Source organism: Elephas maximus, chromosome 6 (assembly GCF_024166365.1).
Source record: "Elephas maximus indicus isolate mEleMax1 chromosome 6, mEleMax1 primary haplotype, whole genome shotgun sequence".
In the NCBI taxonomy this organism is placed as follows: Eukaryota; Metazoa; Chordata; class Mammalia; order Proboscidea; family Elephantidae; genus Elephas; species Elephas maximus.
This window is the reverse complement of record NC_064824.1, coordinates 95,868,636-95,891,082: the sequence shown is the minus strand read 5'-3', so window position 1 is coordinate 95,891,082 and position 22,447 is coordinate 95,868,636. Positions and strand designations below refer to the sequence as shown.

Below are 22,447 nucleotides of genomic sequence, written 5' to 3'. Positions count from 1 at the left end.
ATCAGTCAGAGGCAAAAGGACAAATATTGTATAAGACTACTATTATAAGATCTTGAGAAATAGTATAAACTGAGAAGAACACATACTTTTGTGGTTACGAGGGGGGGAGGAAGGGAGGGAGGGAGAGGGTTTTTTACTGATTAATTAGTAGATAAGAACTGCTTTAGGTGAAGGGAAGGACAACACTCAATACATGGAAGGTCAGCTCAATTGGACTGGACCAAAAGCAAAGAAGTTTCCGGGATAAAATGAATGCTTCAAAGGTCAGCGGAGCAAGGGCGGGGGTTTGGGAACCGTGGTTTGAGGGGACTTCTAAGTCAATTGGCAAAATAATTCTATTATGAAAACATTCTGCATCCCACTTTGAAATGTGGCGTCGGGGGTCTTAAATGCTAACAAGCGGCCATCTAAGATGCATCAATTGGTCCCAACCCATCTGGAGCAAAGGAGAATGAAGAACACCAAGGTCACACGACAACTAAGAGTCCAAGAGACAGAAAGGGCCACATGAACCAGAGACCTACATCATCCTGAGACCAGAAGAACTAGTTGGTGCCCGGCCACAATCGATGACTGCCCTGACAGGGAGCACAACAGAGAACCCCTGAGGGAGCAGGAGATCAGTGGGATGCAGACCCCAAATTCTCATAAAAAGACTATACTTAATGGTCTGACTGAGACTAGAGGAATCCCGGCGGTCATGGTCCCCACACCTTCTGTTGGCACAGGACAGAAACCATCCCCGAAGACAACTCATCAGACATGAAAGGGACTGGACAGTGGGTAGGAGAGAAATGCTGATGAAGAGTGAGCTAATTATATCAGGTGGACACTTGAGACTGTGTTGGCATCTCCTGTCTGGAGGGGGGGATGGGAGGATAGAGAGAGTTGGAAGCTGGCAAAATTGTCACGAAAGGAGAGACTGGAAGGGCTGACTCATTAGGGGGACAGCAAGTGGGAGTACGGAGTAAGATGTATATAAACTTATATGTGACAGACTGACTTGATTTGTAAACGTTCACTTGAAGCTCAATAAAAGTTAATAAAAAAAAAAAAAAGCCATAAATATACCCCATTGGTCCTGTAATACATAGCAGAAAAATCTCAGGAACTACAAAAAAAAAGTAAAATTATTTCTATAAATTAAAAAAAAAAAAAAAAAAAATGTTTCTTAATATGTAAAATAATAATGAAAAAGTTTGTCATTTGGTACTAAATTTCCATGTGAAATTGTAAAAGAAAATAATTATATATTTTGGTTAAGTCTTTGTAGGACATTAAGGCACAAAAACAGAAAAAAACAACAGAACTTTCAATTATAGCTTTAATTTAAACAAAATATTACCTGAAGTTTGACAGCAAGTCCATTTAGCTCAAGACAGAACTGCCTAAAAATGCAAATACATAAATGAAAAATCATATTCTCCAGAGTTATTTTTAGAATATAACTGTAAAAAGAGAATCATGTCAGTACCATCCTTCCTTTCTCATCACCATTATCAAAGCCACCTGCACTTACATGACACATTTCTTCCAAAGACTTACAGGATAAAAAAACAAAAACCATCAACCCTGATAATATTCAAAACCAGGATTCCATGCATCAATTACTCTTATAACACTGGAAAGTGGTACAATTTTTAGGGGAATAATCTGGAAACATTTACCAAGACCCTTAGGAAGTATATACTCTTGAGTCATTCTCCTGAGAATCTATCCTAATAAAATAATCAGAACTGCATGCAGATATATGTACAAAAGCGTTCACTGAAATTTTTTATATATACACACAAGAAAAATTTGGAAACATTCTGAATGATTAACAATTGGGGAGTAGTAAAATGTCAGTATATGTAAACATACAGAAGATATATATATCCACAGTCACAGTATGATTCCAGTTATGTAAGAAAGAATACAGACACACACACACACACACACACAAATATAGAGAAAAGAGAACAGAAGTTCTTATACTCATTCTCCAAGTTGTGTTTTGATTATAAAACATGTTGCTTATAAAAATTCAAATATGGCTGATGAAGAGTGAGCTAATTATATCAGGTGGACACTTGAGAGTGTGTTGGCAGCTCTTGTCTGGAGGGGGGATGGGAGGATAGAGACGGAAGCTGGCAAAATTGTCACGAAAGGAGAGACTGAAAGGGCTGACTCAATAGGGGAAGAGCAGGTGGGAGTACGGAGTAAGATGTATGTAAACTTATATGTGACAGACTGATTGGATTTGTAAACGTTCCCTTGAAGCTTAATAAAAGTTAATTAAAAAAAAAAAAATTCAAATATCACCAAAGTTATAATGTAGAAAATAATCTCACCACCTCCTTCCCAAAGATAACTATTGCTTCCACACAAATTTGTTTTTCTATGCGCAGATTAAAATATACTGTTTATCAACAATGGGATCTTATCACACACAACTGTGTAACTTGCTTTTGTCACTTAATACATCTTATGCATTTTTCCATGATATACCACCCTTCTTAAAATTGCCAAACCTGAGAATTATAAAGCCTAGAACAATACCTGGAACACAGCAAGTACTCAATAAATATTTTATAATAAATGAAAATGGAGGAAATCATATGATATTGGGACCATCGGTTTTAAACAGAGAGATAGCAGAACTGTTAATTGATATGAGAAAGCAATTAATACTCTATGTCACAAAGATAACTTGCTTTATAACTATAATAATACTGAATGTTACCTCTAGAAGTCCTGCCTAGAAAATTTAGTTCACTATATCAAGTAAGGAAATCAGTACTACATTCACCATCAAATAGATGAAAATACTGGTTCCCTAAAAATGCAAAGCTAAAACTCAGATGGAGTTCCTGGGTGGCACAAACAGTTGAGCTCCCAGCTATTAACTGAAAGGCTGGAGGTTTAAGTCCATCCAGAGGCACTTTGGAAGAAGAGCCTGGTGATCACTTCCAAAAAATCAGTCAATGAAAACCCTATGGACCACAGTTCTACTCTGACACACATGAGGTCCCCATGAGTTGGAACTGACTCAATGACAACTGGTTTTTATGACAGACTAAAATCAGTTCTCACTTGTTAGGAATTATGCTTGTAATAAAAGGAAAAAAACAAAAAAACTTGCTTATTTTCATCATTAATCCAGAGAGAAGTAAAAGTGGTTATTTTCAAGGCTGATTAAATAAGGCAGAGCATATACTATAAAAACTAAACCCATTGCCGTCGAGTCAATTCTGACTCATAGCGACCCTATAGGACAGAGTAGAACTGCCCTATAGAGTTTCCAAGGCGTGCCTGGCAGATTCGAACTCCTGACCCTTTGGTTAGCAGCTGTAGCACTTACCCACTACACCACCAGGGTTTCCAGCATATAAGAGTTCTCTAACCTTAGTCATGTTGTTGTTGTTCACTGTTGTTGAGTCAGCCCACCTCATGGTGACACCATGCACAATAAAATCTATAGCATTTTCAATGGCAGATTTTTGGAAGTGGATTGCCAGGCCTTTCTTCCTAGTTCATCTTTGTCTGGAAGCTCTGCTGAAACCTGTTCAGCATCATAGCAACACCTAAGCCTCTGCTGACAGATGAGTGGTGGCTGTGCTTGGGGTATAGTGGCCAGGAATCGAACCTGTGTCTCCTGCATGAAAGGTGAAAATTCTAACACTAAACCACTACTGCCCTCATCCTGAGCTATAAGAATGGAAAAATTCAGACTCACACATCTATCTATCCAGCACTAAAAGGTATTTTTTAAAAAAAAACAGAACTAGGAGTCAAGTAACTTGTCCAACAAAAACACGGCACAGGGCACAAAGAAGTTTCAGCCTCCTGAAATTGCTGTGATGTCACATTATGTCTTAGCAATATCAAGACAACAGTCAGGCAGCATCAAGAGGAACAAAAAAGTGCCTTGTCTACACAAGGAAATATGGTCTAATTTATTTAAGGAAAAGTCATTTCTATTCCACTTATTATCTAAATATTGACTCAAAAGTAATGAATCCTGATGAACGTGTATCTCATACCACATTCTGTATGTTTAATCCGTCAACTCATCCCAACTCCCATTTGCACTGGAAGGTTACTAACATACAAGGGACAACTTATGTAGTACTTCTAAGTTAACTCAACTTATTCACTAGTCATTAATGCTCTCATTCAAAAGATGTTATGAAAAACTCCAAAACTCCTTACTTCAGGATTACAATCTATATCTATCAAAGTGAAGACTGAAAGTTCACAATAGCTCACGGGTAGCGCATCAAATCCCACGTCTCAGCTAGGACCTAAAGGGATCCTCTGTTGTTGTCAGTTGACAATGAGTTGATTCCTACTCATGGCGACCCCATGGAGAACGTAGGAGAACTGCTCTGTAGGGTTTTCAAGGCTGTGACCTTTCCAAAACAGATCAGCAGGCCTGTCTTCCAAGGTGCCGCTGGGTCGGCTCAAACTGCCAACCTTTTGGTTAGTAGCAGACAGCTTCACCATTTGTGCCACCCAGGGACTCCTAGAGATCCTCTATAGAGAAATAGTTATTCATGAGTGGGGAAATGGAAATAATCCATTCATGCTTAAGAGCTACAATTAAGAAAAACCATGTGAAAAAGATAACAAGGCAAAATCTATCAACACAGAAGGGTACAGAGGCAGGTCCTTAATTATCACCCAAGTAACCAACCAGCTCTGAAACCACCTTTCAAAAGAACAAATAACAGCACATCATAACTTGATCTGGAAACAATCAGTAGATAACCAAGTTGAGAACCTTAAGACATTCAAATTACAAAAGCTTCAGAATTTGGCTTTTTGGTCTATAGTTACATAGTAAATTTTATTTATGATTCGTAATCATCATTAATACTAAAGGTTATTTTTACTAGTAGAAGTACTACTACTGTTATGATATATCATAAGGACCTACCTTAAATGTTCATACTTCCACACACCTTCATCTTGGCCTTCAGGTGGTTCAAGGATTTTGTCAATATTGGAGCAATCTGCCCTTATGTTTTGTTGAATATACTATAAAAAAAGAATTTCTTATGGTTAGTTAAAATATTATGCTACACAGTAAACCTTACATTAAATATATACAATTTTATAATACATAATCGCTCTTCTATTTCAACTTCGGGGTTATATAAGCTAAATAGGAAACCAAGTACAGAATCATAATCAGTAACTGAGAAGAAAGGAGGAGGTCACCCTTACCTATTCTGCAATTCAACTTCTTTAGTACAGGATCTACTACATAAATGCAGACATGTATTTACCAGGATTGGAACCGGGTTCAAAACTGCAAACCGTACTTTTCATATGAACACAAATTATAAACAATGTAAATATAACTTTGGTAGGTACTATATGATTCCATTTATCAAACGTCTAGAATAAGCACATTTATAGAGACAGAATGAAGATGAGTACTTGCTTAGAGCTGGGAGGGTGGAAGGAGAATGCAGGGAAGGAAGGAAAGGACTGCTTTAATGGGTACAGAATTTCTTTTAGGTGGACGAAAATGCTCTACTATTAGACTGTAGTGATGGTTGCACAATCCTATGAATATACTAAAAACCATTGAATTGTACAATTTAAATGGGTGAATTGTATGCCATGTGAATCACAGCCAATAAAGTTGTTAAAAAATATGATTGGTAGAAAAACTAAATTAAAAATAGAGAGAGTCATTCTCAATTAAACATTTAACATAAAACTTTACATTTCAGAGGTGGAGCCAACATGGCACTTGTAATGGATTGAACTGTATCTCCCCAAAATATGTGTCAACTTGGTTAGGCCATGATTCCCAGTATTGTGTGGTTATCCTCCATTTTGTGGTTATAATTTTATGTTAAAGAGGATTAGGGTGGAATTGTAACACCATCCTTACTCAGGTCACATCCCTGATCCAATGTAAATGGAGTTTCCCTGGGGTGTGACCTGCACCACCTTTTCTCTCTCAAGAGATAAAAAGGAAAGGGAAGTGAGCAGAGGGGGGGAACTTGTATCACCAAGAAAGCGCCAGGAGCAGAGGACGTCCTTTGGACCCGAGGTTCCTGCATGGAGAAGCTCCTAGACCGAGGGAAGACTGATGACAAGGACCCTCCCCGAGAGTGGAAAGAGACGGAAGGCTTTTCCCTGGAGCTGACGCCCTGAATTTGGACTTGTTGCCTACTAGACCATGAGAGAATACATTTCTCTTTGTTAAAGCCATCCACTTGTGTTATTTCTCTTATAGCAGCACTAGATGACTAAGAAAGAATTACAGACAGAAGCCCCACACCATCCCTCCACAGTAAAGACCTAAAAACCTAGGTAAAACAGATATAAACACCAATCCTGGAACCTAAGCATCAAATGAAGGGATAAAGAACTCAACCAAGCACTGAATAGAATAAGAAACTGACAGAGAATGAGAGCTATGGAGTGGAGGTCCCTTATCAGCTAACGCAGCATGGATTCACCATCTTGGACCCCTGACCCACCAAGAACAGTGGACAGGGAATATAGAAGGCAACTTCACAGAGCTCCCAACAGGAGACAGAGCACCTGGTAGCCAGGGATACACACTTTCCCATCCCCCACACTTCTCCCCTCTGCATGGTCTCCACTGCTTTCCAGCATGCCCCTGTCCCTGGGCCAGGGAGACGCCAGCTCCTTGCCACTTGGATTCATCCCGCTGCCTCTGGCAGGCTCCTCCAATGCCATTTTTTGTTGCTGCTGTTGCTTTTTTGGTTTATTCTCTCTCATCTCCTTCCTTTCCTTCCTCCCAAACACCTGGCACTATGTGTCATCTTTGCTCCTTCTTGATAGGCTGTGCAGCACTGCTCGGGAGGGTAGCCCCTTCCCCAGTCTGCGCAACTATGTCAGTGGGCTCTCAGGGATTTTTTCTTTCTCTTTTCTCAGTTTTGTGTTTCTCTCTACCTTCCTCCCTTTCCTTTCGCTCGAACACTTGGTGCCATGTGCAATCTTCATTCCTTCTTGACAGGCTATGCAGTGCCACTCAACTGGGGAGCTACTTCCCCGGTCTGCACTGCCACACTGGCAGACTCCCTGGGGGCATTTTTTTCTGTTTCTTATATCTCTCTGCCTTCCTTCCTTTCCTTTCTCCCAACCACCTGGACGCGTGTGCCTTTCTCTTTTTTTTTTCTTCCCAGTTTCTTATCTCTCTCTCCCTTCCTTTCCTTTCTGCCACCCACCTAGCCATGTGTGCTGTGTCTGCCCCTTCTTGATGGGCTGTGCCACACAACCTGGCTAGAAAGCCACCGACACACGGCTTCTCCCAGGTCAGTGCCACTCCAATAGCAGACTCCCTCAGCACCTTTTTTTTGGCTTGCTTCTCTCTCTTTTTTCCCACACCCACTGAGCTCCACACATCACATTCCGCCCCCCCACCACCTCTCTGACCGCACACTAAGCACTGCACCCCCGAGCAGCATAGGTGCAGACCACCAGACTCCGATCAGCACTAGCCCCCAGCCCTGCGTTGTCAGCCCTAGTACATGCCACAAACCACCTATCTCCACCCCTCCCCTTCCACTGGACCTGCCCTGCTGCACCACGGCTGAGCAATCAGCCCTGCCCAGCTGGGCAAGGTGATGGGAAGTATCATGCCCACAGACGAACAAACAACAAATGCCCAGCTTACCTGCCCAAACCAAAAAAACCACTGCCGTCGAGTCGATTCCAACTCACAGCAACCCTATAGGACAGAGTAGAGCTGCCCCACAGAGTTTTCAAGGAGCGCCTGGTGGATTTGAACTGCCGACCTCTTGGTTACAGCTGTAGCATTTAACCACTACGCCACCAGGGTTTCCACCTGTCTGCCCAGACATAACCAAATAAAACAAAAAAAGCAGGACAAAGCAAACAAATCTACAATCACTGAACAAAGATAATAATTACTGAATGTCCCAAAGACAGCACAATAAAAAAAAAAAAAGACAGGATGGCTCCAGTAAGTGTCCAAAATAAAACACCATATGACCTTCTGGTAGAGAAAAAGACACTGGAAAGGCCCGATAGGGAATTCAAAACTCTAATATTCAGGGCTCTCCAAGACATGAGTGAAAATGCAGATTTAAGAAAAGAAAAGAAAAAAAAAAAATCATGGAAAAATACAGACAAAATCATGAAAAAGACAGACAAAACAATGGAAGAATTCAGTAAAACAATACAGGAACAAAATGTCAAAATAAATAACTAGATATCATACAAAAACAGCAATTAGAAATCTAAAAGATGAACAATTTATAATAGCCCCTAAAAAAAATTAATTACTTAGGAATAAATTTAACCAGGGATGTAAAACACCTATACAAAGAAAACGACAAAACACTACTGCAATAAAACAAGAGAGACCTATATTGATAGAAAAACATACCACGTTGATGGATAGGTAGATGTAATATTGTGAAAATGTCAATTCCACCTAGAGCAATCTACAAATACAATGCAATCCGATCCAAATACCAACATCATTCTTTAAAGAGTTGGAAAAACTAATCATTAACTTTACATGGAAAGGGAAGAGGCCCTGGGTAAGTAAAGCACTACTGAAGAAAAAGAAACCAGGAGGACTCGCGCTATCTGACCTCGGAACCTACTACACAGATACAATAGTCTAAACAGCCACACTGACCAACAGAACATAACTGTGAACCCAGATGTAAATCCATCCACCTAAGGTCACCTGATCTTCAACAAAAGGCCCAAAGTCCAACAAATGGGGGAAAAGACAGTCTTTTTTACAAATGGTGTTGGTAAAACTGGATGTCCATCTGCAAAAAAATGAAACAGGATCCATACCTGACACCATACACAAAAACTAATTCAAAATGGATCGAAAACCTAAATATGAAACCAAAAACTATGGAGATCATAGAAGAAAAAATAGGGTCAATGCTAGAGGTCCTAACACACAGCATTAACAGGATACAAACCATAACTAACAACACACAAATACCAGAAGACAAGCTATATAACTGGGATCTTCTAAAAATTAAACACTTATGCTCCTCAAAAAACTTCACCAAAGAGTAAAAAGAGAACCTACAAACTGGGGGAAAAATTTGGCTACGACGAATCTGACAAAGGTCTAATCTCTAAAATCTACATGAAAATCCAACACCTCTCAACAAAAAGACAAGTAATCCAATTAAAAAACTCTTTTAAGATCTATCTATACGGGATCAAACTGACAACAGCAACTCGAAAGATTAGATAGGAAACTTGGGGGGCAATGAGTTTATGTTAATGGAGGACTAACTCAGATGAGAATGGGTACACAAATCAAAGAATGTACTCAATGTCACTGAATTGTACATGCAGAAATTGTTGAATTGGTGTATATAATCTGCTGTGCATATTATCAACAACAAAAATAAATTATTTTTTAAAAAAGTCTGCTCGACTTTACACGAACAGATATATGCACACCCATGTTTACTGCAGCTCTGTTTATAATAGCAAAAAGATGGAAGCAACCAACGTTTGCATCAATGGATGAATGGTTAAATAAATTATGGTATATTCACACAATGGAATACTACGTATCGATAAAAAACAGTGATGAATCTGTGAAACATTTCATAACATGGAGGAACCTGGAAGGCATTATGCTGAGTGAAATTAGTCAGATGCAAAAGGACAAATATTGTATAAGACCACTATTATAAGATCTTGAGAAATAGTATAAACTGAGACGAACACATTCTTTTGTGGTTATGAGAGGGGGGAGGGAAGGAGGGTTGGAGAGGGTTATTTACTGATTAGATAGTAGATAAGAACTACTTTAGATGAAGGGAAGGACAATACTCAATACAGGGAAGGTCAGCTCAACTGGACTGGACCAAAAGCAAAGAAGTTTCCGGGATAAAATGAATGCTTCGAAGGTAGGGCGGGAGTTTGGGGACTAAGGCTTCAGGGGACTTCTAAGTCAATTGGCAAAATAAATTCTATTAAGAAAACATTCTGCATCTCACTTTGAAGTGTGGCATCTGGGGTCTTAAATGCTAACAAGCGGCCATCTAAGATGTATCAATTGGTCTCAACCCACCTGGATCAAAGGAGAATGAAGAACACCAAGGTCACACAATAACTATGAGCCCAAAAGACAGAAAGGGCCACATGAACCAGAGACTTACATCATCCTGAGACCAGAAGAACTAGATGTTGCCCGGCCACAACCAGTGACTGCCCTGACAGGGAGCACAACAGAGAACCCCTGAGGGAGCAGAAGAACAGTGGGATGCAGACCCCAAATTCTCATAAAAAGACCAGACTTAATGGTCTGACTGAGACTAGAAGAATCCCGGCTGGTCATGGTCCCCAAACCTTCTGTTGGCCCAGGACAGGAACCATTCCCGAAGACAACTCATCAGACATGGAAGGGACTGGACAAGGCGTTGGAAAGAGATGCTGATGAAGAATGAGCTACTTGTATCAGGTGGACACTTGAGACTGTGCTGGCATCTTCTGTCTGGAGGGGAGATGGGAGGGTAGAGAGGGTTAGAAACTGGCAAAACGGTCATGAAAGGAGAGACTGGAAGGAAGGAGCAGGCTGACTCATTAGGGGGAGAGTAAATGGGAGTATGTAGTAAGGTGTATATAAGTTTATATGTGAGAGACTGACTTGATTTGTAAACTTTCACTTAAAGCACAATAAAAATTATTTAAAATAAAAAAAAGTCTGCTCAAAATCTTTTAGTGGCTCCCTAATTCCTATCAAAACCACTCTCCCTGATTTTGACTCCACACTAATGTTCCAAGCACTTTCCAAGTTTCACATGGGATTGATTCTCTCCTCAAGCAGATCAAACTAAATTCTATACGTTTTCCAGGGGCCACTTCAAGTTCCACACCACTATTCTTCCAAAGACCCTCTCCTTAGGAACACTCATTTTATCCCACACAGAACTCCCTCTGTTTTCCTACCACATTTGTCATATATATAAATTAGCAATTTGTGTATCAGCTCTTGTCTTTCCTGTTTCTACTATACTTTCTATAGAACTCTTAACAGTATTCATTTCACACTTAATAGCACTTACTTATTTTCATGTTGTTGTTGCTGTTGTTAGGTGCCATCGAGTCAATTCCGACTCATAGCGATCCTACAGGACAGAGTAGAAATGCCCCACAAGGTTTCCAAGGAGTGGTTGGTGAATTCAAACTGCCAACCTTTCGGTTTGCAGCCAAGCTCTTAACCACTGTGCCACCAGGGCTCCTATTTCCATGTGTCTCCTCAAATAGTGAGCCCTTAAACACAGAAACGTAGTTTTGTTTTGATTTTGGTATTAGCACCTGGCATAGAAGATGTTTCTAATAAGTGTTTATTGACTTCATCTAAACTACATTATTTGAAGTCAAGAAAAAATATAAGCAATTCCCTAAAAGGGGTGAGAAAGCTTACCAAAAACGAAAGTGTAGACCTCCTGAATTTTAGCCTTATGTGATGATCCCTAAAATCAGTTAGGAAGGCACACAAAATTATATTCTCTATAAAATGATTTGCACATATTCAATTTTAATTCTTTAATCACATATTTGGTAACAATTTACTCATAATTTTTTAATTTTGTTATAAAAGGAGGTATGAGTTGTCAATCTTTAAGGAATCTAAAATCTCTTTATTGATACGTTTATATAAAGCATGAAAAAAGAGAATAAAAGAAACCTATAACTTAGAGATAAAACAAAAATGCCATTTTGTTTCCTGAACTGAGTCTTCCACACTTAATGCAAATAAAGGCAGCTATCATTATTATAAGATGAACTAAGAAAAACAAATTTCCTAATATTCACTGAATATAACTTTTGCTATGTGGGACTTTTTACATTGTTTCTTAGTTACTAGTATCAGCAATTTCTGTTTATTCTGATTAATTAATCATCTTAACAAACATTTGAAAACTGAGGGTTTACAAACCTAAACATGTTTCTCTATCTCTTCACACATCACAATATGATGTAACTCTAAACTAGGATTGATCTTTGTTTATGTGCTGCAGAATAGACAGAAATATGAAACAGGCAAAAAACAAGAATTATCTCTATCATGAAAACATTCTTATGTGCCTTTTCAACATGATTTTTAATATGTTATTTAGTAATTCCATTAAATGAAAAAGCAGGACCATTATTTAAAACTTCGGCTGGTGAATTTTGATGACAGTTTTTGAAGCTGAGTAAACTGGGCAATGATAACTTAAGAAGCTGGTTTTGAAAATTTTTAGAGGTTCTACAGAAAAATCTGAAAACTATCTCATAGGAATAATGTTCTTTATGCTTCCAAGTACTTTAAAATCCTAACTTATTGCCATTTCTTGAAGAGAATCTTTGTTTTTCAGTAAGCTTCCAAATATACCACCACTTCACCTGATCCAGCTCTGCTAACATTTCAGAGTCACTATGAGTATATAATGTACATATAATGCGTATATATGAGTATATAAGAAACTCTGTTGGCATAGTGGTTAAGAGCTATGGTTGCTAGTCAAAAGGCTGGCAGTTTGAATCCACCAGACACTCCTTGGAAACTCTATGGGGCAGTTTTACTCTGTCCTATAGGGTCACTATGAGTCGGAATTGACAGGACGGCAACAGGTTTTATGAGTATACATTCAATTCATACGCCTTTCTGGTCTCCTCGGCTCAGGAATATAACATACCGGATTTTACATTAAGTCAAAAAGAAGGCAAGAAATAGTTCTTCCTTTTGTTATGAAAAAGGCAGAAATATATGTTTCTAGTGATTTAATCCTGTGGGCTATAATTATAACGATTTACTATTGTGTATACTTTATATGGAAACCTCGGTGGCATAGTGGTTAAGTGCTATGGCTGCTAACCAAAGGGTTGGCAGTTCAAATCTGCCAGGCGCTCCTTGGAAACTTTATGGGGCGGTTCTACTCTGTCCCATAGGGTCACTATGAGTCAGAATCGACTCGACGGCACTGGGTTTGGTTTGGTTTTTGGATACTTTATATGGAAACCCTTGTGGTGTAGCGGTTAAGTACTACTATAGCTGCTAACCAAGAGGTCGGCAGTTCGAATCCACCAGGCGCTCCTTGGAAACTCTATGGGGCAGTTCCACTCTGTCCTATAGGGTTGCTATGAGTTGGAATCAACTCAATGGCAGTGGGTTTGGTTTTTGTTTTTTGGGTTTTTTTTTTTTGGTATACTTTATATAAGAATTTCCCTAATGCAGTTTTTAGAAATCATTTGGGCAGAGTAAAGGACACACCCATTGCCATGAAGTTGATTCCAACCCACAGAGACCCTACAGGACAGAGTAGAACTGCCCCACAGAGTTTCCACGGAGAGCCTGGTAGATTCGAACTGCCGACCTTTTGGTTAGCAGCCATAGAACTTAACCGCCACGCCACCAGGGTTTCCAAATATTAACACCACGCAAAAACATTTTATTGGTTCCGGTCCAAGGTAAGATGGAATAAACACACGCCAACCTTTCCCTCCAACTGAACAAAACTATAAAATCTGGAAAGAATGCATGGTGCAGCTATTTGAGGTCTCTTAAAAGTAAGTATCAGCAAGAGGATCAGAAAAAAAAAAAGAACACCAAAATTCTAGTGCCACTGAACTGACAGTTTACTGGTCCCACCCTCCCCCCTCACCCCAGTATCCCTTGGCCTGAACTCAATGCAACCCGAAACCCAAAGTAAGCACTGTCATTTGGACAGAGAGGAACCAGGGGAAACTCTCCAGTTCTGTCACAAAATGTGAAAAAAGGCATTCCTAAGCTCAAAGACAGTGGAGAAAATCCCGTTTTTTTTTTTTTTTTCCTCTTCTTTTTCTCCATTCTCTCAGTCTCAGCCCCAGGCAATTCCACAGAAGCAGCAAAAGCAGCTGGCAAAAAAAAAAAAAAAAAACCTGCAGAAGATAAAACTCTGAGAAGGGGACCTTTCATCTCCATTTAGAAACTCGAATAAGTTACCCCATAAAGCTGTTAATGAAGTCCTGGGCTCACCTCTAATCTGTGCATATGCAGCACTTATCCTAATTATCATACCACAGACTAAGAACTGAGCTAAGTAATATACCTCCACTCAGGCTGACCACTGGGTGGTACACACACAGGACAGATCCAAATAGCACTGTAAAGGCTCTGAAAACTAAATCAACATTGGACTTCCAATCCACAAAAGGCAGGTTGGAATCTGCAGCCTATAAACAACCAATGCAAATGCCTGCTAAAACAAAAATACCAATGTTCTCCACAGGATTAAACAAGATTAGATTCTCAACATAATATTCAAAATGTCCAGGGACAATCCAAAATTACTTGATATACAAAGAATACATGAACATTTTAATTTGCGAGGGAGAAGATAACCAAGGGACACCAATCACAAAATGACATAAATGTCAGAATTATCTGACAAAGACTTTAAGCAGCTATTATAAAAACGTTTCGACAAGAAATTGCTAACACTCTTGAAACAAAAGTAGAAAGCATTAACAACAAAACAGATATAAAGAACCAAATGGAAAATTCAGAACTGAAAAATACAATAACAGAAGTAAAATACTCACTGGACAGACTCAATAGCAGAATGGAGATGACATAGCAAGCAGTCAATGAACTTGCAGATAAAGTTAAATTACCTAATCTGAGGTTCCTAGGTGGCACAAACGGTTTGCTCTTGGCTACTAACAAAAAGGTTGAACAACAAAAAGGAAAAAGGTTTTAAAAAATTAATAATAAACAGAGTCTGAAGGACTTGTACAACAACAAAAGGTCTAATACTCATGTCATCAGAGTACCACATAGAGAAGAAAAACAATGTGGCACCTAAAAAAAAAAATTTAAAGAAATAATGGCTGAAAAGTTCTCAAATTTCACAAACACATAAACCTACCAAAAAAAAAAAGAGCCAAACCCACTGCTGTCAAGTCGATTTCAACTCATAGCGACCCTACAGGACAGAATAGAACTGCCCCACAGGGTTTCCAAGGAGCACCTGGGGGATTTGAACTGCTGACCTTTTAGTTAGCAGCCATATCTCTTAACCACTACACCACATAAACCTAAAGGCTTACAAACATAAGTGAACCCCAAACAGGATAAATCTAAAGAAATCCACACCCAGACACATCATAATCAAACTGATGAAAGTTAAAGGGAAAAATCTTAAAGCAGCCAGAGAAAAATGACACATGACCTATACAAGAATAACATGAATGACTGCTGGCTTCTTACCAGAAACCACAGAAACCATGAGGAAATGGCACACCATTTTTAAATTCATGAAATGAGATAACTGCCAACCACAATTCTATATCCAGCAAAAATATCCTTCATGAAAGAAGTTAAATTAAAGACATTTTCAGGTGAAAGAAAACTAAAGAGAACATGTGGTCAGCAGACCACTCTAAAACAATTGTTAAAGGAAGTTCTTCAAACAAAAGGAAAAAAATGAAGGAAATCTGAAACACCAGGAGTGAAGGTAGAGCAACAGAAATGGAAAATATCTGGATATAAATGTAATGGCCTACTCTCTTAAGAAAATCCCTGGGTGGCACAAATGGTTAAGCACTCGACCACTAGCAGAAAGGCTGGTGGTTCAAATTCACCCAGAGGTGCCTTGGAAGATAGGCCTGGTGATCTGCTTCTGAAAGGTCAGAGCCTTGACAACCCTATGGAGCAGTTCTAATCTGCACACATTGTATCATCGCAAGTCGAAACTGAATCATGCCAACTAACAACAACAACATTCTCTTAAGTTCTTTAAAACATATTTGGCAGTTGAAAGTAAAAGAAAACATAACATTGTCTGATAGGGTTTTCAATACATATAGATATATAAGACGACTACAACATTAAGAGGAGGTGGGTAAAGGAACCTATACAGTGGTTGTGGTGGCTGTCAGCTGCTGTTGATTCTGACTCATGGTGACCTCAAGCATGTCAGAGTATAACTATGCTCCATACGTTTTCAATGGCTGATTTTTAAGAAGTGGATTGCCAGGTCTTTCTTCCAAGGCACCTCTGTGTAGACATGAACCTTTGATCTTTTAGTTAGCAGCAGAGTGTATTAACCATTTGCACCAGCCAGGGACTTCCTATATAGTGGTAAAGTTGCAATATTCCAACTGAAGTGGAAATATACTGATTCTAAATAGATTGTAAAAAGTTATATATATATATTTTACAATCCCTACAAAACCAAAAAACAAAACCATACCCACTGCCGTCAGGTCGATTCCGACTTACAGCAACCCTATAGGACAGAGTAGAACTGTCCCATACAGTTTCCAAAGAGTGGCTGGAGGATTTTAACTCCAAACCTTTTGGTTAGCAGCCACAGCTCACCGTTGCTCTTAACCACTGAACCACCAGGGCTCCATAATCCCTATAGCAACTATTTAAAAAACTACATAAAGATATAGTCAAAATTACAACAAACCAAACTAAACCCAGTGCCCTCAAGTCGATTCCAACTCATAACGACCCTACAGGACAGAGCAGAACTGCCCCATAGAGTTTCCAAGGAGCACCTGGTGGATTGAAACTGCCGACCCTTTGGTTAACAGCCATAGCGCTTAACCACTATGCCACCAGGGTTTCCAAAATTACAATAGATAAATAAAAATAGGATATTAAAAAGTGTTCAAAAAAAAAAAACCATAAAAAAAGCAAGAAAGGGGAGATAGAACAAAAAATGAAAGAACAAGCCAAAGCAAGTAATAAAATAACAGACATAAGTTCAAACACAGCTATCAACAATTTTATTAACTATAAATGGTCTAAATACACCAATTAAAAGACAAAGAATACCAGAATTAATTGTTTAAAAATAACCCAACTATATGCTGTCTACAAGAAAACTTACTTCAAATTTAACAATATAAAATCAAAACCTATTGCTGTCGAGTCGATCCCGACTCATAGCGACCCTATAGGATACAGCAGAACTGCCCCATAAGGTTTCCAAGGAGCACCTGGTGGATTCAAACTGCCGCCCTTTTGGTTAGCAGCCACAGCTCTTAACCACTATGCTACCAGGGTTTCCATAATGATATAGGTAGGTTAAAGGTATAAGGATAGAAAAAGATAAACCATACAAACAGGAATCAAAAGAAAGCTGCAATGGCTATATTAATATCAGACAAAGTAGACTTCAGAGCAAAGAAAAGTACACAAAGAGAGATAAAAAGAAACATTACGTATTGATAAGAGGGTCAATTTACCAAGAAAACCTAAGACTTCAAAAGCATTTAATTGATTATCCTAAGATACAGCGTTGTACAGTTATATATAGCACAGACTTTGGCCTCAGAGATCTGTGCTTAAGTGTGAGTTCTGCCACTATGTGACCTTGGGCAACTCACTTCACCTCCCTAAGCCTCAATCTTGATCTTTAAAATGGGGATAAATACTTACACCTCATAAGTTATTGAAAAAATGAAATAAAACAATCCCTATTTTTAAAAGAAAAAATATTTGCATATTTTTCCTCTTAATTTTTCTCAATTTCAAGTCATATACCTCTAGGTTTCTATTTCTGTATCCTCCATAAGGCCTACCTCAGAGCTAGCTACGTAGAAAAAGCCCAATACACCTTCTCCTCACTGATCGACTATCTCGTCATCCAACATTTCACATTTACAATAGTAAAAAACCTACTATAACTACTTTTGCGAATCAGCACGACCAGTGGGACATACAGCGCCCACCTACATTTTCCACTTCTCAAGGTTATTGGGAAGCTGCTGTCCCACTGCCAAAACCAAACACACTGCCATTGAGTCTATTCCCACTCATAGCAACTCCGCAGGGTTTCCAAAGCTGCAAACCTCCAGGATAGCAGCCTGCCACATCCTTCTCCCGTGAAGCCATTGGTGATTTCAAACTGTCAGCCTTTCAGTTAGAAGTCGATCACGTTTGAAACCGAAGAAACAGATACTCCATTTTCTCATAGTGCCAATTTTGCATAACGACCTGGTCTTTGGAACCTAACCATGTGGATAAGCAAGGAGAGGGTGTAAATATCTGCTGATTGACTGAATAACACATTCTTAAAAGGCAAAGCTATTTATTCACAAATGCTCTTCCATTTTCTGTGCTAAATATCTAAATATCATATTGACTCTACTCTCAAAGTTCTAAATGCTACTACTAAGATTATGAGGGGAAGTTTTAAATGCTCAAAGAAATTTTATTTCTGAAGATATTCAAATAACACAATAAAGCTATCCACTTTTATTGTTTGGCTATCAAACAGCCAAAAAGCCTCTTTTTACGGCACGTTTTACCTCTAAAAATGTTACTTAACAGATGCCTAACCCAAAATACTTGTACACACCAATTTTTGTCACCCTTGTATTAACCCCTTAATGCAATCTTTAGTTAACTAAATATGCAAACTATTTCTCCAGATTCTAGACTTTATTCACTATGGAAAAACTAGCACACTTTTTCTTAACCCAACATAGTATACGAAGTGATTCTCAATGGACAAGTATGAGAATCTCTTGAGGCGCTTTTCAAACCAAACATGCCTTCCCCTTCCTGAGAATCACTGCCTTAGTGAGATACTTGATAGCAGCACCAACCCAAAGGGAGGAGTCCTAGCCCTCAAATATATTGAAAGGGGACAAAAATAAAGAACTAATGGTAACTAAAATTAAAATGTAAAGCTTAGATACATCTTCTCAAGTGTTTAGTAGTCATATGAGTATGTTATTTCTTTCTACTAAATGTGTTACTCAAATTTATCATTCAATTCATTTTGAATTAAATTCATTGTAAAATAAAATTTGCCACCTTAATTTGATTATAGTTTAATATAGTTTAATATCTTATCCAAAGGACAATGAGAGTTGTTAAAAGTTTTAGATGGGCATTCCATTAATTCAATGGAATCTGGTTTGCACTAAACGATATAGGAATACCTAACCATGCCAAGGAGGATAAAATGCTTACTACATTACTGAAGGGGCAAAAGGAGCTATTGTTATTACCTGCTGAACAGCCAGTGTACTGTCCATTTCATCAAAGGATTCATCAGGCCAATTATAGAAATCCTATTAAAAAAAAAATTCCACAGTTAAAGCATACAAAGTTACAAAGAGGATACAATACATAATGGTAAATTTAATTCTTAATAAAGATCCAAAACTCACACTAGAGACAGGGGAGAAAAAGGCTTTGCAATGTGACTATAAAACGTAAAAAGTTAAGGAAATTTTATTTAATGTAGTTAAATGAATACCAAGATTTTACTTAATTACATTACAAACAACATTTCCTTTTTCAACCACAAACCGCTCAATGTATGGCTACCATAAATGTTTCATGTATTAATAATTAGGGACATAAGTCTATTTTTTGTTTATGGTGATTAGGTACCTCTCGAACATTTTTCCAAAAAATTTAATTGGATTTTACTTAAAAAGAATAGAGTCAGTAGCTAATTTACTGTCCCATAAATATTATTTTAGATAAAAAAAATTTTTTTTTGATAGCCATTAAAAATTATTCATCTAATTCCAAATGCTGTTTTAAATTTCTAAGTCAAAATATGAACTCTTTTAAAAAGTAGTCATCCAAATAGAACAGCCTTCTTTATTTTTTTACTGTTATTTTTGATGAAAATATGTAAAACAAAACATAACCATTCAACATTTGCTACATGTACAGTCCAATGACATTAGTTACATTCTTTGCATTGTGTCACTAGTCTCAATATCTCAACCCATATTGTTTCATCACCATTAACTTAGACTTTCTGTCAGTTAAACTTCTCCTTACTGTTGTCAGTTTGACCTCATATAGCTAATTATTTAAAAGAGCACACTGCTCAAGGCAAATATTCTTTACTAGTTGGTCTAAACTGTTGTTTAAAGGTGACTTCATGGGACAGTTTTGGTTCATTGCTTAAAGATTATCTCTCAGATCAATAAACTCAGGGATTTCCCCAGTCACAATGGGTCCAGAAGGTCCAGTTTCTAAAAGAATTTGAAATTCTGTACGAGATTTTTCCTCCCTTTAATCAGGTAGAACAGTCCCCTTTTAAGAAGAGTTATTTTTGTGGAACGCCTTGCTCTGGTTCTGAACATCTCTAAAGATAGTTCACAGACCTTCCTCTAAGTGATTAAAAACTTCTCCCAATAATCTACAGTTACCTGTATCAACATGAGTCAGTCTCAAAACATCTTGAGCAAAAAAAGCAAATTGGAGAATACGTAGTATTCGATACCACAGAGATAAAAGTTTAAGAAAGTGCAAAGCATGCTTATGGATATAATGTAGTAAAAACATTAAAAGAAAGAAAGGAAAAAGGAATGATAATCACCAAATCACCAATACTGGTTAGAGGTGGGAATAAGAGTAAAATAGGAGAATGTGAACCAAAGGAATTCAACTATACTAGTAATGTTTTAGTTCTCAGGGTGGTAATCGGTATACCTTTTTTAAGTGTCTTAAACAATTTTTTTTTCCATAGTTGCTCTTTCTGAATGAAATTAAACTAGTAATTTTTTTGATTAAGGGAAAAATGTCAAGAAATAAAATCTTCTGGAAGCTATTCCCAGATGCTTCTCCCAATATACCATCTAAATATTATTAAGAGTAGTCTTTAAATTCCTCCTATATGATTTATATTAAACCATGTTTCTATCAATACACTTTGCCTATTCTTTCCCTTAAAATTTTAAGAATGTTTGTAGAATATTTTGTTTTAAAAATATTAGAAAACATATAGTGATACAAACCCAAACCCACTGCCACTGAGTCGATTCCGACTCATAGCGATGCCATACAGATGTTAAAAAATTGGGAACTAAATGTTTTGCCTTATCATAACTTGATATATTTCAGGTACATAAAATGAACCAAAAGTCAGGCTTAATTCAGTCAACAAACATCTACTGAACACAACTACGTGCCTGTATGGCAATCTAACCAACTTGGAAAAAAAAAGGTAGGAAGATAGACTTCCTACTCTAATGGCTTTCTGAATGTATCACTTTATAACAAACCTATTTCACTGAAAGAAATCAGTCTGACAGACAAGGAATAGGAGAGGCTGCAGCTTAAGCAGTCTTTTTTTTTTTAAATCCTAACCTTTTTCTGATACATTTTATTTTACAACAACTTTGATCTATGACTTTGTGGAAAAAAGCAAAGGGGCTTTCTTATATGTAAGCTACTCATGACAACATAGCAAACAGATGTATTACAATATTAACTTAAAATATATTGCTTTCTAACCTTTCAAAGTTAAGAACTTTAGACTAAATAAAAATGAAATGACTCTCAGAGTATGGGTACAGAAAGTTTATTTCTGAATACGATAAAAGTTATATAAAAAAATCAGAAACAGCGTTTCTACAAAATAATAGCTACTGGGGGTGGGGGAAGGAGGGGAAATAGAGCATTTCGAAGAAAAGTTTGGAAAAGGTAAAAACAAAGCATGTTTCCAGTAGTATGACCACAAAACAGCCAACGAACATAACTGACAGCTTAATGTCACTCTATAAGTCTTACAAAATAAATTCTCTAAAATTCACTACTAGAAGCAACTGGTTAAATAGGAAAGATCACCCGTGAACTAGGAATCGGAAGACTATATAACCCTGAAAAAATTCAGCCGATTTTTTGGGCTTCAGTTTTCGCACCTGTAACGTAAGTCTGAGAAGGTGTCTAGATCTATAAGCTCCCTTTGAAAGTTCTCCCTTTCCATAATTCCGTGCAAGAAATCAAAATCTGTTCTCAGTTATTTTTTTTTTAACGTAAGTCTGAGAAGGTGTCTAGATCTATAAGCTCCCTTTGAAAGTTCTCCCTTTCCATAATTCCGTGCAAGAAATCAAAATCTGTTCTCAGTTATAGAGCTCCGCGGTTGTTTTCTTTTTCATTTACATCACTGTTTAGAAATTACATTTTAAACATCTCTTTTGAGAGCATCTTTTCAACAGCAAGACCCTTCGGCCAGCAGATCAACCATATCAAGTCTAAATGTCAGTTTGACTTTTTTTTTTTTTAAGAGGGTGAGGCATCCCGTCTTTTGCAAATTCTAAGAACCAATACTTAAACAAGCACCAACTCACTCCACAAGCGCCCTACTAAACGTTGGTAAAATTATAATCTGTTCATTCTTGGACTATGCTTCACCCAAAACAAGGAAATCCTTAAGGGCTGACATCTAACAAGTCATAACCTGATGATAAAAACTTGCAGGACCGGAAAGCAGGAGAAAGAGGTGGTCAAAGACAAACAGGAGGATAAAGTAAATTCTCGCTCCACTGACCCGGGTAGACAAGCTGGTTGGCAGGTACGTCACGGACCGGGCAGGAACCTCGCGAGGGGCAAGACAGGCAGTGTTTACACCGCTCCCACCCCGCAGACTTCAAGCCACAGGAAGCCCCCGGGGTCTCCACCTGGCCGGGTGAGGCCACAACAGGCGGCTGCCGCTGTCAGGCT

At 38.1% G+C, this 22,447-nt stretch overlaps 1 protein-coding gene across 2 annotated transcripts in view; it reads right to left on the bottom strand.

Annotated features, from left to right (window-relative positions):
- The window catches only part of MOB4 (MOB family member 4, phocein), a 59,850-nt gene that overhangs the window by 11,612 nt on the left and 25,791 nt on the right, over positions 1–22,447 (bottom strand). For both annotated transcript variants that reach the window (XM_049888910.1, XM_049888908.1), the window contains 3 exons: positions 18,988–19,050; positions 4,922–5,022; positions 1,346–1,388 (listed from right to left, as the gene is read on the bottom strand). In XM_049888910.1, the coding sequence (XP_049744867.1) occupies positions 1,346–1,388; positions 4,922–5,022; positions 18,988–19,050 (207 nt within the window). The remainder of the gene's footprint in view (positions 1–1,345; positions 1,389–4,921; positions 5,023–18,987; positions 19,051–22,447) is intronic.